This window comes from Lynx canadensis, chromosome B4 (assembly GCF_007474595.2).
Source record: "Lynx canadensis isolate LIC74 chromosome B4, mLynCan4.pri.v2, whole genome shotgun sequence".
Classification (NCBI taxonomy): domain Eukaryota; kingdom Metazoa; phylum Chordata; class Mammalia; order Carnivora; family Felidae; genus Lynx; species Lynx canadensis.
The window spans coordinates 61,956,204-61,976,417 of NC_044309.1; the positions used below are offsets into that span (position 1 = coordinate 61,956,204).

General features: G+C 40.9%; 2 protein-coding genes across 2 annotated transcripts in view; both read right to left on the reverse strand.

Annotated features, from left to right (window-relative positions):
• The window catches only part of OVCH1 (ovochymase 1), an 85,808-nt gene extending 80,465 nt beyond the window's left edge, over positions 1-5,343 (reverse strand). The window contains exons 1-5 of the mRNA XM_032593776.1: positions 5,318-5,343; positions 3,398-3,711; positions 2,614-2,732; positions 2,245-2,342; positions 1,308-1,477 (exon numbers count right to left, since the gene is read on the reverse strand). Coding sequence (XP_032449667.1) covers positions 1,308-1,477; positions 2,245-2,342; positions 2,614-2,732; positions 3,398-3,711; positions 5,318-5,343 — 727 coding nt within the window. The remainder of the gene's footprint in view (positions 1-1,307; positions 1,478-2,244; positions 2,343-2,613; positions 2,733-3,397; positions 3,712-5,317) is intronic.
• Positions 5,344-10,074: 4,731 nt separating this feature from the next.
• The window catches only part of TMTC1 (transmembrane O-mannosyltransferase targeting cadherins 1), a 275,547-nt gene continuing 265,407 nt past the window's right edge, over positions 10,075-20,214 (reverse strand). Inside the window, exons 19-20 of the mRNA XM_030322084.1 lie at positions 17,490-17,567; positions 10,075-12,614 (exon numbers count right to left, since the gene is read on the reverse strand). Coding sequence (XP_030177944.1) covers positions 12,474-12,614; positions 17,490-17,567 — 219 coding nt within the window. The 3' untranslated portion in view covers positions 10,075-12,473. The remainder of the gene's footprint in view (positions 12,615-17,489; positions 17,568-20,214) is intronic.

Consider the following 20,214-nt stretch of genomic DNA (forward strand, 5'->3'; position numbering starts at 1 on the left):
AGCATGTGTGATAGGTAACATTTGGGATAGACTTCAAGCAGATGGTGTTTACAACCTTGAACCTGGAAAAGAATACTAAAGGAGGGCAGATACAGAAGAGGTCCAGGGACTGAGCACTCCAACAGAGGTCACAAAGAGGAGGAGGTATCATCATAGAAGACTAAGAAAGGGTGCAAAAAGAGGTAGGAGGAAAACCAAGGGACTTCTGGAACTCAACTGAAGAAAATGTTTCCAGGGAGAGTACGAGCAAGTCTGTCAAAACTTGTGCCAAGTAAGCTGAGGATTGAGCATTTACCTTTGAAATTTAGCAACATGGAGGGCAGTGACTGTGACAAGAGCAGATTTGGTGGCAGGTCGGGGTGAAAGTCTAACTTGGATGTCTAACAGATATCTCAGACCTAATACACACAATTACGAGAACTGAGGAGAGGAAAACAACATACCTCCCATAAGTGGAACTTCATAGCTTTTCTATAAAGGGGAACAGGGAAAGGGGCAATAGTTTTTTTTTTTTGGTCACAGGTGATGGGAATTCCAGCATCTAACTTGAATGAGGCTTGCTTGCTCATGATTACAGATCCTTCAGGGAACCTTCCATCCAGAGCCAAGATTCAAGCAGGTAAGTTTCCTGATACCCTCACTTTATGTGCCATATCTCTCTCTTTTTCCCCCCCTGTCTTTCAAAGCATCACCTGTTGTGAAGTCAGGGGTTACATGGGAGACACAGATCAGATTCACCCATCCCCCACCTCTCCTGCCATATAGGCTCCTTGCATGACAAGTTAAAGTTCTAGGTTCTTAAAGATCAATGGGATGCCTCAAGGGAAGTGGCTTATTTCAATGCCTGGCCAATTCTTCTAGATTTGTGCTCCTTCATTGTTTTGGGTCACGGATCACTTTACTTTTTTGCATTAAAAACAAAAAGATTTTAAAATTTTTTTCTAAAATGTTTAGATTACCTGTGCTCAGTGTCAGATATCTAGTCCATAATGAGGACAGAAAGAAGTCTCTGAAAACATTTTCAAATGTCCCAAAGTCCCAGGCTGGAGCTGAGTATAAGTCTAGAATATAGCCCAGTCAAGGCAAAAGACTTAAAATGCAGATTAAGTTAAGCATATAGAATTTGTGTCTGGGACTTTCAGTCTTTACAGTGCTTTTATATGTTATAAACAAAATTTTAAGAAGGACAAAACTTAGCTATTCTAATAGTACCAGATATACACAGAAATTAATTGTTAACTGGTACAGAATTAATAAAGCACACTTTTCTCCTACATTTTTAAAATATGCTAACTCCCCTTACTTACCAAACTTGACTTTGTGTTTTAAATACAGCAGTGCAATATCAGAGCTCATATATCCAAGTCTGTTGTACTCAGGATGGATAATCATTTTTGAAACAGGAATCTTCTGTTCTTGTTTACCCTCCGGAAAGAGGTTGTGCCCCCCAGTCACAGTCAGACTCTTAATTTGCTTCCTAAAACCAAAGAAAAACGTTCCAATAAGTATAGTTGTTTCCCCCAGGAAAGACGGTCTTGTTTTCACTCACTTAAATGAAAAGTGATTAATGTAACTTGAAGCATTTCTAAGTCTTCAAAGATGTACCTTTATTAATGATTACTACAAACTAGCATAATTGCCTATAAATTATAGGGATCTGTAAAGTCATGGCTTTCCATTAGAGTGTTCACATTCTGTGAACCCTTTCCCCTCTCAACAATTGCAGTTCTGCATGAAATATTTAAGAGCAGCCTTTTTCTTTTTTTTTACTAGTTTATATATGCTCTGTCATTTTTAACGAGATACAAAAGTTGTTCCTAGAACTGTCCTTTTCTTATTATCAGCATCTCTGTTAATCTGGCTAAGTATCAGTTCTTTTCACAGTATTGTTTTCCTCCTAATGACTGAAATTCATATTATTAAAACGTTGGAGCCTCCATTTAACAATAAATGTCAATAATTTATTAGAACAAGTAACCATCTCCCCCACCTCACCACTAACTCCACAAATTATAGAGGACATCTAGGATCTCTGGGGTCTCTAATTAGTAGAGTAGGAGGCACAGGAAATCTTGAGACAGATAAAGGTTTCCTGGGATCAGGAAGGTCAGTGAGTGGGTGGACGAGGTGGAAAAATTCAGAAAGGGATGGGGATTGAACTTTGCAGGGTATTTAGAGCTTCAAATCTCTCAGTCCCATTGCTAGGAGCCAAGGTTTGATAAGTAATGGAAATCCACAACTTACTCATTGAGGCCAACCAAGCAGTGTGCTGCTGTAACAACCAGATCATCTTGGATCAAGCTTCCTGCACAGAAGCGGTGCTCGCCTAATTTTAGGGAGACCTGCCGAGAAGAAAAGTATGAACACAACTAATATGCATCTCCCCATGATGTCATCTCCTTTAGAAACACTTGAAGTCAACTCTCCTTGTATAACATTAAGTTACCGATACAATTGGTTAGGAAGAGATTTCCCCCGAAGTAAACTTTTTGGCAGACAGGGTTGAATGGGCTTAAGAGAAAAATCACCTGTTAACCAGAGCTGTGATATTGGAAACCAGAGGAAAACGTCAGCATTTCTCATTCAAGAGCTCAGTGCTTTGGTTATCCTGACCTGCCACGGTTGTCCACCAACTGCTGAATCCCTCCAGCGAGTACTTCCAGAGAAGAACCCAGAATCCAAGACAGTTGTCCTACGTTCGACATCAACAGCAGGGATCCCACACTTCAGCCCTGTGTGTGAGAGAGAGCACCTGTGTGTGTGGGCACGCACCCGGAGCACCTCAGGTCAGGATTCCCTTGATCAAGACTCCACCTTCAGATTTTCCTGGCCTCACACAGATGTTCTGATATCACCGAGCAGCAGACTATCCCTCTTTTTTTCTCAAGATACTCCCAAGGCTGTCCCACAATTACCCCATGTTGACTAGAACTTGCCTCAGGACTCCCCTGCCTCTTTATAGCCTGAGCTGCCTTAGGAAGTCCCCGGGGGCTTGGCGGGGGGGGGGAGGGGGGTGGGGTAGGATGAGCTCGCTTTCCCTCTGGGGATCGATTTGGGGGTTACTCTGGGAGGGTGAGCATTATGTAAATTAGGTGGTCATAGAACACCATATGTTACTCAGAAAAGAGACATTTGGCTTTAAGCTACTTCCAATTGGCGATTGTTCCGTGGAGAAGGCGCCTTAGCATAAGTGCCTAAAGCCTGGAACTCCAGAATCCAAAGAATTTCCAAAAGAAAACCTGGCGCAGGCCGGTCTTTGGGAACCTCTGGGCCTGTACCGGCCCCTCACCCTTCCCTCTCCGTGGCCGAGGGAAGTAAGTAACGAAGTCTCTCTCCCTCGCCAGCACTCAGCCCTGGGCCGCAGCGTCGGCGCCCAGAGTCCGGGGTCCGGGCTCACCTAGGCTTTGGGGGAGGCCGACGGCGAGCAACAGCAGCAGACCCGCCCCGGCCTGCGCCCGCATGGCCCCCCCGCGCCGGGACCCCGCCCCGCTTCCTCCGCCGCAGCTGCGGAAAGCGGCGACAGCAGCGAGCCCCGCAGAGCGCCCGCCGGGCTCTTCACTCCTGCGCGGGCGCCAATGAGCCGCACCTGCGGCGCCGGCCGGCTCACAGCTGTCTCGGCCCGCGCTCAACCCACGCGCGGCCGCCCCGCGTTTCACAGCTACCCGCCTTCTGGCCTCGAGGTGGTCGCCGCTCACAGGTGTGCAGAGGGCCCTACCGTCAGATCCAGGTGATCTGGAATCTGATCAATGGCCTGGAATCTGATCAGTGGCCTGGAATGCTCAGCGCCAGGGAATTCTGGCCCAGACCAGGGAGTGTGGCCCAAACCCAGGGGCGAGGAAGCCCCCGACTCCTGGAAGCTTACTGAGGCATTAATAGCACTGCCCCTCCTTCTAACAAGCTTGTGGAAGCCTTTGACATTCAAGAATTTCAAATAGAGTGGGTATGAGAGAGCTGGTTTACGCTGTCATCCCTTTTCCGGGTGGTTGTGTCATTAGCTTCAGTGGAATGGGCCAAAGCTGTAGGATCCATCATTTAAGATCATTAAAATGAATTCATCGGTAATAGTATCATGTCAGCATTATTTCCCATAAATATTACTTTGTAATACGTTAGCTTGAGGTTGAGAGAGGAACAAAGCCAGAATTTGTAATGTATGTATGTTTCATCAAAAAAATTAGAGCAAAGCTCGTGGACATTCTATATATAACTAACACCAATCTCCTAGGCCCAGTTGTCTTCTGTGAAAAATAGAAATAAAAGCTCCTTAAGGTAGGAGGTATACAGATTAGGGAGATAGGCAGTAGACAGATGGACAGGAAAACAGAAGATAGTCAAGGTGGAGGGAATGCAGGTACAGGCAGGTGAGAATCAGCTGGGGCAATGACCCCTGTAACTGTAGAAGGTAGCAGAAGATGAATGGGCACTTTTTGGTGAAAAGCTAAAAGAATGTAATTGGCCCTGAAACTTGAAAGTCTCCTTCTTATCTCATGAACCTAAAAGGGGTTTCTCGGATTTCTGTGTCCCATCTTACAACATTAAGAAGCATTGTCCGATTAGAGGCACATGTGGTTAAATTAGTAGAAACTAAAGTAAAAACATTAGTTCCTCAGTCACACTAAGTATATTTCAAGGGCTCAATAGGCATCTGTGGCTAGCGCCTACCATATTGGAGAGCAGATACAGGATACTGCCATCATCACAGATAGTTCTATTGGACTGCACTGCTCTTGAGAATAAATAGCAAGCACCATTTTATTTATTTATTTTAAATAAAGACGCCTTGGATAACAGTTTTAGTAGATGACTCCTGGGTTTGGGGCTTGGGTGTCCAGGGGACAGTTGGGAGGGAGCTCAGTAAGGTAAGCAGCCTTTCTGTGAAAACAAAGCCCTGCACCACCAGGGCTCCACGCTTGAGGACTGCAAAGGAAATTCGCAGGTATGGTGGCTGCCTGACCAATGCCCCTCACCACCTCACCTTTAAAGTTTGCTTTCACTGTAGTGATCTTACAAGGATTATCAGAGCCATCCCTTGCCCCAGGGGCAAACTACCCTCCAATAAAAGCTCAGACCCTCCGGATGGACCCAAATACCTCTTTCTTCTTAGCAAGGAGTCAAATTAAAACCATTACAAAGCTGTTACCAAACAAAATGGGAGAGGGAAAGAAAAATGCTCATGTGATGTGCAAGTATAGTTGGACCCACAGTGTTCAAGTTCATGGCTAACCTTTACATGGGGCCTGCAGACTCCGTCAGTTTGCACTCTTCTGCACATGATGCACACACAGCTTTGCAGGATATTCAGTGATTTCTTTCATACCCAGAAGTCTCCGTGGGGTTGGGCATGGTCTCATTTCCTGTTACAGAACAGCTCTCTTTGTTTCCAGAGTTCAACACTCACAGCCTGAAGTGAGACCTTGTCCTTTTATGAGGATTGGTCCCTTATAGGCCTACCAAAATAATGCCTTCCCATTAAATAGGAAAAGAGCTATTCAATATGAATTGTACACCTATTTGATAAGTTGTTCATTTTAAATTTGCTAGTAAGATGATGGTTTAAGTATAAGTGGAGTTTGTGGTGATGCCACAGCATCTAAATGGAAATATTCATACACACGCGTAAGGGAAGGATGTCAAGAAGGGACAGAGTGGGCTGAACTATCCCAGATTGCATTTGTGATGTATGAGAAATCTGCCTTTAATGTTAACATATCTTCATCATGGCAGGATATGCTCCTATTGGAGGCCTTCCAAGACCCTTAATGAAGCCCCACCTCTAAGGATAGTTGTACAATTAGGAGTGTTAGTGACTAACCTATGAGCAATGAGCAAATCATGGGCAGATAATGTTTTGTGTAAAAAATTTTTCCCATCCAGACTAAACCACTGGTGTAAACTCTAGAACCCTTTCCCATGTCCCACAAGGGATTTTGCACTAAGATTCAGCACTAAGGGGATTATTGGTGACCTCAGAAACAGCAATTACTTGCATGTTTGTTGCAGGGACAGATCACTGTGAAGCAGAGAGAATGTAAAGGATGGAGGTAGAAAAAACAGGTGAAGACAATTCACTCAAATAGTTTGGCTCAGAAGGAAGAAAGACATGGTAGCAGCTAGAGATGAAAAGAAATACAGCAAGGACTTCATTTTTATTTCCAAATGATTTTGATGGTGGCTATCGGTATATGTGTTTTAAAATAGAAGAGAATTCACAAGAGACAGTAGAAGGAAGAAGTTAAAGATGAAAAAGAGAGGTTAAGGGATGGGATGAAGCTTCACAAGAGGCAAAATCCAGAGCCTAGGGCCCTCTTCTTCCACTGTAGTAATAGGAGCAGGAAGAATTGAGTACAGGTGAGTTTGTAGAATGAGTATAGGATACTGAGAGAATATCTGTTTTCTACTTTCATTTATTCTGTGAAGAGGTGAAGACATCTACTCAGCAAGATGAGAGGAAGAGATCAGGACTGCATAAGGACTGAAATCATCATTGTGAGGTGTGCAAAAGAGCAGACATGAAGCACACAGAACAATGCAGTGAGTGAATGAATGAATGAATGAATGAACCAGGGAAGGAAGGAAGTTTTTTTCTTTTAAAGCAGACCCATCTAGTGACATGGATTTCAATGGGTACTAATCACAGAGCACTTGAGAGACTGAAAGAGACATAATTATTTTCATTATATTTTATATAAAATAAACATTTACATAAATTTTATTTTGGAAAGACCTAGGCAAAGTGTACATAATTGGACTTAAATGGGAGAAATACTTTATGGGAAGTAGATTTCTAACTGGCACAGCAAAAGTAACAAAAATGTACATTTATATACAACTGATCAAAGTAGGAAACAAAAACATGAACAAAGAACAGGCTGCAAGACATTTTCTCCCTGATAAAAGGAGGGATCTGCAAGGCAAATAATTTCCACGTTAGAAAAGCAAGAAAAGCAAGGCTTCTACAGATATTTTAATTCCTTAGGAGGAAATTTTTAAAAATACTTTTTCCCCAGAAACATAACAAAATCACTTCATTTTCATGTGTACAGACTGCAAAATAAGAGTAACTGTCTCTGCCATGTTAAAGCACTTGGGCAGTGCAGTCCCTTTTATGGTTGTTTGTGTATGTGTTTTGTTGCGGTGATTATCTTAAGAATTTCTAAAATGAAGGGCAACACTAATCAGTTATCTCTTCGATGTAAAGGGCTTTCAATCTGGATTCAGGAGACACTTAGAGCTTGATAGTTTCACAGAACGAACTAGTCTCTCACTGGATGATAAACATGACTGAAACACCAGGTAGCCTGCCCAGGGTGAGGCAGTTCCTCCGGGGCAGTACAGGTCTACCACCCAGATTTCCAGATTCTTGGACTGGTGCACCCCTCTTTGGGCTAGCAAGGCAACCCCAAAAGCATGTTATACACACTGGAAACTTCCCAATGTGACATAAATATACTCCACTTGCACCACTTGAGAATGGGAAGAAACTCCGGGATTTGTGGATATAGACATGTCTTTCCATTTTGGGGTAAATGATGATCTACACTTACAAACTAATCGTGACCATATATTGTGATGGACACTGATTTTACAAGCTACATGCCCTAAAAGATTTTAACTGAAAGGATCTTTGGTGATAAAAAGAACACATTTTTATATGAGCCATTTGACTGACATGAATATCATCAATTCTGTTGCATCATTTTATTTTGCTGATATTAAACCACTCCTTTGATTATAGTTATTTTATTTCTTCCCTTTAAGTTAATGGCTCCTAAAAACAAAAATAATGGAGGAAGTGCTATTTTTTGAAGAACTGTTCAACATATTTTTTTACATCAAAACTTCAAGAATAATTATAAAAGTTATAATGTTTCCTTGTGTGTGTGTGTGTGTGTGTGTGTGTGTGTGTGTGTGTGTTTGGCATTGTAAGCTTTTATCTTAATTGCAGCCTAAATGCCAAGATTTGATAGGTCTATACTCTTTTAAAATGCCAAAAGATGTCAGATAATTACATTTTGTCATCATTGGGATAACAACATGCCATTTAATCAAAGTAAATGTGATCTGGAAACTAGGTGAAATATTAAAAACAAACAAACCGCCTACAACTACATTTGCCTTGATTGTTGTTACTAATATCCTATAGGTTGATTAACGTAAGAGGCAAATCCTTAACACATCAGAGCAAAAGTTTTTTCGTTTTCCCCTCAAAAACTGATTCTAATGAGTACAATTAAGAAATAATTAACCAAAGTTTACATGTGTATAACCAAAAGAGAGACGTAGGTTTAGGAATATACCCTATGCCATGAACACCTTCTGAGTTTTACATACTGGGTGACTTGTCTGGTGTATACAAATGGCAATTCCTCTCCATCTGAGGACCAAGAATTCTAAAAATGTAAGGTCAAATTATAGTCCAACTGCCACAAGTGCAAATTACCCTACCCAACCGACCTGTCTGTCAATCTTGAAACAATAGTCTCAACCAATCAACTGTGCCATAAATTATTCTTTAGAATTCTTTGGCTCATTGTAGCCTAGATTTAAAAGCACAACTTGAGAAGGGTTATAAAAGTCCATTAAAGTTGTTAGCCCACAGTGGTTCCGCAGCCTAGCTGCATATTAGCATCTTAACCTGGGCAGCCAGCATCTCAGAGATTTCCAAAGGTCCCCAGGTGATCCTACAGCCCAGCCAGGCTTGAGAGCCGGTATGTGTGAGGGATTAGTTCTCAAGTATCAGCTGAATGTGGCTCGTCAACCTGAGGGGCCTGGAATGTTTAATAGAGACAGTAAGAAACCACACATTTGTTTTTATTCCCCCTCCAATTATAGCTTTTGTAGGTGGGTTTGTATAGAACAGTTTGGATTTTCTCATTTAGTCCCATTGAAGAGCAGTTGCCCAGAAGCATCGTGCAACCACTATAAACCCCTGCATCAGATGAGGTATGACCTGTGACAAACGTCAGAGTCTCATGCTAGGGGCTGTGAAGTATTATAGGAAGTTGTAATTAAAGTGCCAACAATCCTCTTTGTTTTACGATAGACCTCAAAACAAATAAGCCCAAAAGAATATATCTCAGGATTCCCTAAAATAAAATATCCTTTCCTCCAAGGCATTTGAATCTTTGGTTTAGTTTACCTATGTTACATCACGGGACCATGTTTTATGAATACAGACTGAAAACATCTGGATCATTTAAAAAATTCTGAATAATTCTTAGGGTTGAAATAAACTGGTAAAGCCATTGTCATGGTTCCTGTGTCAAGGGACTGTCATTTCCTGGGAATTTTAAAGACAAGGAGAACTGGTTCTAGGTAGGACAGAAGGACAGGTTAGATAGACTGGCAGTAAGAAGGGAAGAGACTTACACAAGGAACTTGAAATGTAGCTGAGAAAAAAAAGCAAATGCTGCCCAGAGTAACACAGTCACAAATAAAACTGATCACCAGATCAAGTGTTCACCCAGACTAAAGCAACTCCTGTCTTGTCCTCAGTCAACTTCCCTCCCGCTGAGGATACCCTACATATTTAAGGGTCCAGCGCAAAATGGAATTGCAGGATTCGTTGTTCAAAAATTATTAAGAATTTCAAGCAGAGCCTTTGACCAAGCATGGGTGCCTGAGTGCAGGACCCTGAGGGGCCACATGAAGTGCATGCTCATGAAGCTGGCTCTGAGACTCCATCTCAGAAAGGGCTATCAACTCTCATGCCAAGCATGCTTTTATTAAGGGCAATCTAGATAGATCTCCATGACTAGCCTGCTTTTATTGATAAGAATGAGTATTATTTTCATGTTACAAGAACCAAATAAAAATAGTTATAAAATACACTTAATATCTTTGAAAAATAACATGTGATTTATTTTCTTATAGGCACTATTTAACTATGAAAACTATTTCATTGGCTACATCTCAGTGACATTATTAAATCAGGATAAAAATATCTGACCCAACAAACAGTGCTTACTTTTAATGTTCAAAGAGTTGCCAGTGTGTGCACACAGAACGAGGCAGAGTGTTAGTGCGAAGGGGAGGGGGAGGAGGGACAGAATGAAAGGAGAGATTGAGGGGAGGGGGAGAGACAGAGAGAGACAGAAAGACATGGGGAGAGAGAAAAGCACCCAAAAGAAGATAGAAGAAGTCTCCTGAAGGTCATGTGACCCCTTCCCTTAGAAACTTTTACACTTTGACTGCCATTTCAATTATTCCCACTAATGGCCCCTCATACCTTTAGCAGCACTTCAAGTAAGGCTGAGAAAAAAAAAAAAAAGCTTTTCAAAACTTGGGGCTTAGTCTTTTCCATTAATTTCCTAAGTGTGAGTTTTGGTTACAGGTTATTTTAAAAAGTTGTGATTAGAGTCTTAGATACTGTTTTTAGCTAGGCTTATGCTTTTCAATTTGGGGGTGGGCTGATCATTCAAAATAAACTCTAGTATATTTCTTGGCCTTAGGACTACACAAGTATAATTTTGAAGACAAGAAAAATATTTTAAATAAAATTTTGGAAAAGGTTATGATATATAAGGCTAAAAGGACTATTAGAAACCGAAGATCATAGTGGTAATACATATATTATTGGATTATTGATCCATACAAATACATGTATGCCAATTCAAATTCTGTAATCCTTTGCATTTAAAGTATTCCTTCCATCATCCCTTTCCAAAGAAGTTTTTTTTAACTAGACTTACCTTGACAAAAAGATAACAACATAGAGGGGCAGTGTTTCCTGATACTGTGTTGAGAAGAAACAGACTTTTTACCCTGCCTTGGTCTGAGCACATGAAATCTGAGTGCCTTCAGGCTACTACATGTTTAGGCCACCTGGCCCAGGGCTATGAACAACAGCACTTGGTGGCTGTTCTTCCTCCTCCTTCTCCTCCTCTTCTTCTTCTTCTTCTCCTTTTTTTTTAAAGGCTATAATGATGGCCAAATTAGAATCAGGTGTTCCAATTTCTTCACTTCCAAAATATATTACCACCCAAACACTGATGTCTGATTCTTAATTTCTTTAGCTTCAGCAAGTGAATAATCAATACAAAATTTTTGAGGGGCTGTTAAAACTTAACTACTTTGTAATTCAGATTTGTAATTTTTGTATGATCAGTTCTGAAAGCTACTATTAAAACCAGTATGTACAGGAAAAAATGTGTGTACACATATATATTAAATATTTTATAAGTTATGAAATAAATAACACTAAAAAACAAAGGTCAAATTGTAAATTCAACTTTGCTACCTCTATCTTTTAAATATAAATATATATTTTTTAAATTACAAATTGAAATTTTTTCCCCTAGATTTTTTCAGCATTCTCCATGAAATCTCCAAAGTTATAAATACAGAACCAAGAACTCCAAGTTTCCATCACTCATGTTCTAAGCGCAGAATTCTCATTGAGACCCAGTAGACAAATCAAGAGAGCTCCCTTTCCATCTGTTTATAGTCTGTGAAGATTTCTGTGATATACTGTAAAGATTTGTCAATGGTTAAATATAGTTTTCAAAAAAATAATAAATCTCTGGATGACTGAACGTTAAGATAACAAAGTAGAACATTTCTCTTAGTTAATATCTTTAATATTTCTCATGTAGAATATACTATTTTTTCTCCACCAAAATAACAATATATGTGGAGGCAGAAACATTTATGATTCTAAAAGCACTTCTGAAATCTTAGAGCAGAACCACTACTCTAGTAATACTTGTAATAAAATTAAAATCATCTTAAACATTTCCATAAAGAATTAGGGGTACCAAGATCCTTGATTTTCCCCTAGGGATAAGAATACACATACACAATTCCAGAAGCTTCCTTTTTTTGATATATTAGGCAACAGGAAAAGATTGCATCAGAGTGGAATTTAATTTACTCTTCAATTGGGCTCTAGGGGGATTATCCCCAGGGGAATATAGGCAGCGCTCACTTAACAAGAGCCCTTTCCCCCATATATTCCAGAAGATTCTACACAAACTATTACTCATCTCCAGTTCTGGAGAATTCAGTGAGCTACCTCTTGGTGGACTTTCCCAAATGGTTATCCCAGAGATTTTATTCTCTTTGAAAAAACTCATTAAGAAGAGCTACTCTCCCTTCATAGCATTCCAAGCCCCTGTATTTCTGGGACATAAAAGTCTACACTAAGAGATGGAATTAGCTTCTCAGGCTGGGAAAGCAGAGAAATAGATGAAGGGAAATCTGGAATTAAAGCCAACAAAAATCTGCAAAACGTGTAGTAGTTGTTTTCCTTCCTCTCAGGCCTAGCTCTTGCTTGCTCTTTCTGTCTTCTTCCATGGAAATGCAAGTCCCTCAGCACAGAGGTACCAGCAGGTGTCCCTAAATGTGCCCCCCTGAACGCAGGGAGACAGGAAAGCTTCTTTGTTGCCCCCCTGCTGCTGTGAAAGCGAGCCTGCATCACTTTTTCCTCTTCCAGAGGCACCAGCACTGTCCCTCGAGACTGGTTCCAGTGCTGCTTATGTTTGATCCTTTTCTCGAACTTCTTGTAATCGTTTTTCTAGGCGATCCAGTTTGGCGAGATTTTCCTGCAGCAGTTTGCTGTCTGGAACCAGCTGTAAGGCTCTCTCATAATAAGCTCTTGCGGACACATAGTTTCCCTGTGGGGAAAAGAAAGGGAACAATGATCTATTCTGACCCACTGGAACGCTCTTGGAGAACAGGGAGACTAGGAAACAGAACTTCTGGCCCAGTTGAACACATATGTCCTCAGAAGGAACCCCTGACTGCATGGGCAATTTTATCCTTATCTGTTGGTGCTTTTGGAGAATCCATTTGTTTTAAGTACCAGGCCAGCTGGAGAATGTGAGGGATGAGAGTTATAGTGTAAGGTGAAATGGCAAAAAACCAGATTTTCAGTTCTACTAATGTAGGGCATGAGGCTGTCATTTCATAATGGAACTATTCCTTAGTAATCACATGGAGCCATGGCTAGACATTCAGAGAGAGAAAGAGGAGAGAAAGACGGAATGGAGGGAGATCTGGGGGAATTGTTTTTGAAACTGCACAAGTTATGATGATTAAATAGGAATCCACTGTAACTCTTTAGTGGTAGAAGTTATTTGCATCTCCAGCTTAAGACATAAAAGCAACTTTTGCCTAATACAGGCTGTAATGGAAATGTAAGTTTTTATGTAATGAAAAGAACTTATAGGAATATGGGGTTAAATTTACCCAAGGCGTGTGACAATACGTACCTGCTGGATCCTCTTAAAGCAGGAAGGAAGGCACGTCACCCTGGACCTGCTAAAGACACCTATCACCACCCTCTGTTGACCCCTATCTGCTTTGTTCAATGGGTTTCTAACTGGCAACCATGTGTGCCCCGTCCCAGATGGTTCTGAGCAAATTAGTCACAATTCTTGTTTTCCAGGCCCATTTCTGCAACTAAATTTTACCTTCCTTATTTGGTCCACCCTCTTTCAGATCCATCCTGCCATGTCTCCTAACTATGACTGTTAGTGTTCTCTCCATTCCCCCAAATTTCAGTTTGCTCTATTTTATGCTCAATTACAGCTCCATGTGGAAGAAAACCGGTTACGCTCTGAATTCCCATCACAATTTAAAACAGCATTTCTTTTTTTTTTTTTTTCAACGTTTTTTATTTATTTTTGGGACAGAGAGAGACAGAGCATGAACGGGGGAGGGGCAGAGAGAGAGGGAGACACAGAATCGGAAACAGGCTCCAGGCTCCGAGCCATCAGCCCAGAGCCTGACGCGGGGCTCAAACTCACGGACCGCGAGATCGTGACCTGGCTGAAGTCGGACGCTTAACCGACTGCGCCACCCAGGCGCCCCTAAAACAGCATTTCTAAGTGAAAGTACTAGGTCGCGACTAGCAACTAATATTCACTGAATGCTTAACTATCTTCCAGCTGAGTTAATATATGTTAAGAGCTTGGACACTGCCTGATGCACAGTGAACACTCAATCTGATGCTACCATTGTTGTCATTATTAAAAGACCATCCAGGTTTATGCAGACACTGTCCACTTAGAGCACTCGCTCGCCATAGTGGTGAAAAGGAGGGTGGAAATGGCAGAAAAGGAAAACATTTCTGATTATTAACCTTGATCCTCCCAAGAGGCTAAACAGAATTCTGAACAAGTGAGAACCTGGGTTTGCTACATTCAATTATTATTTTTTTCGACTCCAGCATTTAACTTCCAAGTGTCTTGTGATGTGTATCAGGCTTAGCACACACATGCAGATGACTGAACATGTGTGCTCTCAAAATATGCTTGTACTTCAGCTGACCTGGAAGTTGCTCTTCCAAGAGTTTTCCCTGAATTTAGCCCTCAGTCCGGTGCGTTAGCATTTCCTTCTTTGATTACCAGCTTTCTTTATCCTTTCATATAAAATGTATTCCTAGAGTTATCTTTTCTTCCTCAAATTGCTCTTTTCTTGATTAAACTGGAAGCCTTATTTTTACTCTTTAAAAGTTATATCCCTTGATTCAATTCTGAGATGCTAAGGTAGCAAATCCGAATGATCTGATTTCTAGGAATGTGCTGTCTACACTATGGGAGTCACTGACCCCACATGGCTATCTAAATTGAAATCAATTATGATAAATTTAAAAACGCTACAGAGAGGGAGGGAGGCAAACCATAAGAGACTCTTGGATACTGAGAACAAACTGAGGGTTGATGTGGGGTGGGGGGAGAGGGGAAAGTGGGTGATGGGCATGGAGGAGGGCACTTGTTGGGATGAGCACTGGGTGTTGTATGGAAACCAATTTGACGATAAATTATATTCAAAAAAAAAGAATTCAGTTGCTCAGTTGCACCAATCACATTTCAAGGGCTCAACAGCCACATGGGTCAGTGGCTGCTGCCTTGGCCCGTGCAGATACAGAGCATTTTCATCAGAGAGAGGTCTACTGCACAATGCCATTCTAGAAAACGTGTATTCTTATCATAGGACAGTACTGAAAATAGTACTCTGATGCAATTGTGTGTTTATAAAGAATGTATTTTAGATTTTTATTCTATCCACTCCATCCTTTATAGAGCTCCACAATAATTATCTTTTATTACCAAGCAGTATAAACAAGAGACAACTCTCATCTCATCTCTTCATGCTGCCTCCTTGCAAAGCCTTATTCCAACTGGCAACCTCAGTACCCTAAGCTTCACCCGGGCTCAGGGAAGGAGCGAGCCTGGGATGGGCTGACACTGATGGGAGCACTCTGCTACTAAGGGATAACTTTCTGCAAAAAGACAGAAAGCTAACGATTGCTCTTTAGGATCTCATGATAATACTCTTGCATCCTAATGGTGGCATCTATATGACCACATCCCAATCCATATTTACACTGGATTGCATCGTGTGAATTCACTGATATGAGGCCATTTTTAAACCCCAAACATGGCCATTTTATATTGTTTAACCTAATACGTGATGTTTGCAGAGATGAAAAGCTGCATAAACTAATTTTTAATCTTGTGCTCATTACATTTTAAAGTCATACACTTAACAGATCTTTCTTCAACCTCCAGACACCTTTTTAGGGGAAGTACCTCTAAATGGAAAGCATGGATTCACTTGTTAATCTGAGAGTCCAATGAATGTACTATTATCCCTGTATTTCCAGACTTTCTGGAAAAGTCTTGAGTATATTTATTGGACTTTTTACATTAACAGGGGAACCCAGCTGCTTTAAGTTGCAGACACACTCCCATCTAAAAACATACTGAGCGTGCATTATTTTAAAATGTAACTATTTAACATGCTATTTAACTATTTAAAATTATGTTACTATTTGAAAAGTAAGTTCATACTGTTGGACACCCTAGAAAATCATTAAGATCAGAGCTCAGGTTATTCTGCCCTGATAAATGTCATGTTTGGATTCGCCATCCATGTTCTTCTATTAGACCACGGCTGTCAGTCACAGAGTAACTATCCCATTATTGCCTTCCAGTTGCATAATCATGAGTCACCTTTTTGTTTTGTTGCGTTTTTGAGAATGACCAGTTTCCATTTAATAGTGAACCCTATTAGGCTTTTGTTTAAATCCTAATCACTATATTGTTATTTTATCAATATAAAGACAGGTAGAAGCCTGGAAATAGGTTAGCTAAACAAGAGTGATCCTTTGAAAACATGTCAGACCATGGCATTTCTCTGCTGAAAGTCCTCCAAGGACCCCAGTTCATTTGGCATGGCATAAAAGCCAAGGACCCTACAATCCCCCTTCAAGGCTCTGCATGTTCTGGCCCTGTGTCTTCTTTGACTCTGGCTTCTACCATTTCATCTTACTTGCCTCCTGCCTGTTCTTCAAACACAGCTGGTACTCTCATACCTGAGGACCTGTGCACATGCTCTTTCCCTGTTTTGCCACACGGTTTGTTCCCTTCAGTTCTCTACTCAAAATAACTTTTAAAGTAAGGCCTTCCCAGCCACCTTAATTTTAAATTTCAGCTCTCACCCCATGTCACTTCCTATCCTCTCTCTCTCTTTTTTTCTCCATAGCACCATGATATATTTTATATATGTATGTATGCATGTATGTATTTATTTATTACTAGTCTCCCCTACTAAACGCTAGCTTCATGAAGACAGACACTTTTGTCTTATTTGTTCAATGTTCTATTTCCAATGCTCCCAAAAAGAGTACCTGGCACATAGCATGCTCTGAATACATGTTTGTCAAATGAATGGATGAACGAGTGAATGTGAGTCTTTGAGTTCATTAGTTACAGACAGCAGTCCTCCCCAGGTCATTTTTAATGCTTCTCTCAAAGGTAGCTTTTTCTTTTGGAAGAACAAAAAACAAACCCACAAGTAAACAGCCTTGTGTTTCAGTAAAAGATTAGGGGGTAAAAGGCACATTCAATACAAGAAACAGTAAAGTGATATGTAAAGTAACACTGTAGTCTTGACCGTGAGTTAAACTGTAGGACAATGAGCTACGCTAAGCTCCAACAAGGACTTAGTTCACATAAGCAGATTCCACTTGCTGTGTGATGATACTTCTCCTAAGTGCACACAATTTTCTTTATGTTAAAGATTTAATTTGTATAGATTTATTTTTAAAATGGTTTCATGATTGGGGCGCCTGGGTGGCGCAGTCGGTTAAGCGTCGACTTCAGCCAGGTCACGATCTCGCGGTCCGTGAGTTCGAGCCCCGCGTCAGGCTCCGGGCTGATGGCTCGGAGCCTGGAGCCTGTTTCCGATTCTGTGTCTCCCTCTCTCTCTGCCCCTCCCCCGTTCATGCTCTGTCTCTCTCTGTCCCAAAAATAAAAACGTTGAAAAAAAAAAAAAGTATTAAAATGGTTTCATGATATTCAATATCACGATAATACAAGATGAACATAAACTCCTAATTTCACTTTTAAACACTTATGCTTTTGGTATTCAGACAACTCAAAGAGGGAATAAACAATACTTTCTCAATCTTTCGAGAGAAGAGACAGAAAGAGAAAGCGCAAAGAAAAGCCAGTCCACACGGAAGTGAATTATTCTCCTACCTTGATGTGTTGGATTCCACCCATGTTCATCCAGGCCTGTGCTTGATCTGGATTCAGTTCCACGGCTGCTTTGTAGCTCTAAACATATAAGAAACATCTTCAGGCTGAGGAACGAGAACCCATGCTTCGTGCTACAGACGTGGAAACCACTTTCTTCATCAGTGAGAACTGAAATGGTTAATACAATGAAAGCAGACACCACTAGCTCACAGGGGTTCCCGTTTATTTCAATTATGTTTCAAAAGGGATGATTCGGAAGTGGAGGAAACTGAACTGTGTGATTTGCTTGCAGAGCCTGAGGACACCTGTGGGGAATCCAGGTGGTTTGATTATGGTGCATCATTTCCCTCTGGTCTTGATCTGCAAGAAAACTGCTTTGGCCTTAGTCACTGTAAACGGAGTTTGTAAGAATACTTTTCTTTTTAATAAGCAGCATCTTCGAGTATTTTCCCACACAGCTTAGCCCTAGTGTGGCACCTCCTTTCACAATGTCACTGGCACGTTTATTCAGCCTACGCTGAAATACTTGCCGTGACACGATGCTCTTACTTCTTTAAGGACATCCATTTTCCTAGGGGATAGTTTTAATCATTACAGTCTTCCTTTATCTTCTGCTGCATGAAAGGTCTGAAGAGAGTTACTTCTCCCTCAAATACTTCTTTTGGTCTGAAAATGAGTATCCCATTAAATGTAGTATCTGTGCGGCATATTTGTAACTTTTTGCACATTGTTTAACGTCACAGGCATGTTCTCCACTGGGTCTGCATTTAAGAGTGGTCGCCTAAATAAAGCTAAAGGCTAAGAGCGCTGCTTTCAATTTCAAAGCTAAGGATCCGTGTGTATATTTTAATGTCTTTGCTATTTTCATTAGCAAGACTCCAATGGAACAGATTCATGAAGTAAACAGAATCTGGTCCATTCCTCCTCCACTTTAGTTTTAAGAAAAGCAAGCAAACGATAAGAAACTATGCCTTTAAAAACCTGCTAAAGTAAACCTGAAGAAAGTGTCTCGGGTTAATTTCTATCAACAGAGATGAGGGTGTAGGGTAGAAGTTAGGAACCTGGATTCAAATCCCAGCTCCATCTCTTACCCTCTGTGACCTTGAGCAAGTTATACAACCTCTGAGTCTCAGTTTATTCAACTGTAAGATGGAGACCATGACCATAGCTTTCTTATATGACTGTTGCAAAGATTAAAATTCTGAATACATGTAATCATAAATAAAAATGTTAGTAGATTTTAGCTGCTACTGTTAGCCCAAGGCCCTACTCCTACCTTTCATAGATCTAGCCACTTTAATTTTTTAAAAATCTTTATTTTTGAGAGAGAGAGAGCATACGAGTGGGGGAGGAACAGAGAGAGAGGGAGACACAGAATCCAAGGCAGGCTCCGGGCCCTCAGCTGTCAGCACAGAGCCCGACATGGGGCTCAAACTCATGAACTGCAAATTCATGACCTGAGCTGAAGTCAGACGCTCAATCGACTGAGCCATCCAGGCACCCCAATCTGGCCACTTTAAAATGGTTATTTGATCTATTAGTTAAGCAACTAGAAAATACTTTGGTTTTCAATACAATGTATAAGATACAGATATAGATACCAAATAACTATTTATAATTTAATTACACATTAATCAAATTGTCATGTTAGGTATAAGTAACTTAAGGTATTAAAAAATGTTCACAGGGGCACCTGGGTGGCTCAGTCGGTTGAGCATCTGACTTCGACTCAGATCATGATCTCGCAGTTCGTGGGTTCAAGCCCCGCGTCGGGTTCCGTGCTGACAGCTCAGAACCTGGAGCCTGTTTTGGATTCTGTGTCTCCCTCTTTCTCTGCCCCTCCCCCACTCGTGCTCTGTCTCTGTCTCAGAAATAAATAAACATTAAAAAAATGTTCACAGGGCAGAGAAAAGTGCACACTTTCTGCTTTAAATATGCCACTGTTTCTGATTTAAGGGTTCACATTCAAATTAGTTTCCCCAAATATCTTTGCATGTGTTTTTGAATATTTTAAAAATCACTCACTGTTTTCAAAAACAATAATATCATTTAAAATTTTACTTTCCTCATGTTGTATTTAGTGTAATTTTATGACTTCATTAATTCCAACTTGTGGCTTTACCAGAAATGCTTGGTATTTCTATAACATTTCTATTTGCTTGCAATATCGTTTTGATTTCAAGCTGTGTATAAATTTTATTTGAATGCCTATAAGATGCAAGATGTTATGTTTTGGAACACAGAAGGAAGCAGTCCCCTTCTATAAGGAGAAGTCTAATCTAACTGGGGAGCAGGCGTTATGCACGGGGCCCGGGGGGTGGGGGGTGGGGAGGCGGGGGACAGAGAAGACAGAGGGAGGGGAGAAAGAGACCTAACAATACAGTGTAATATATGATACTTTCAAATGACTTGTAGAGACAGTAAATGTTTTAAAAGTTCACGGGAAACAAGAAAGGATAGTCCAAGGAAAAAGGATAGGCCAGATGAGCTTCCAGAAGGAGGAGGACACAGGCTGTGTCTTAGTGGATTCTGACAGGGAATTTGTGGGGAATTGGGGATGGGGGAGTGTAGAAGGATGTTACAAGGATGTGTGGAAATGCCAAAGCTATTCAGCACTAGTCCACAGAGAGAGTGAGGGTGGCAGAGAGAGAAACTGGTTTGAGGGAAAAATGTGGAATTATTTTAGGCACCAAGTTAAAAGTAATCATTCAGAAAATAATGTGGA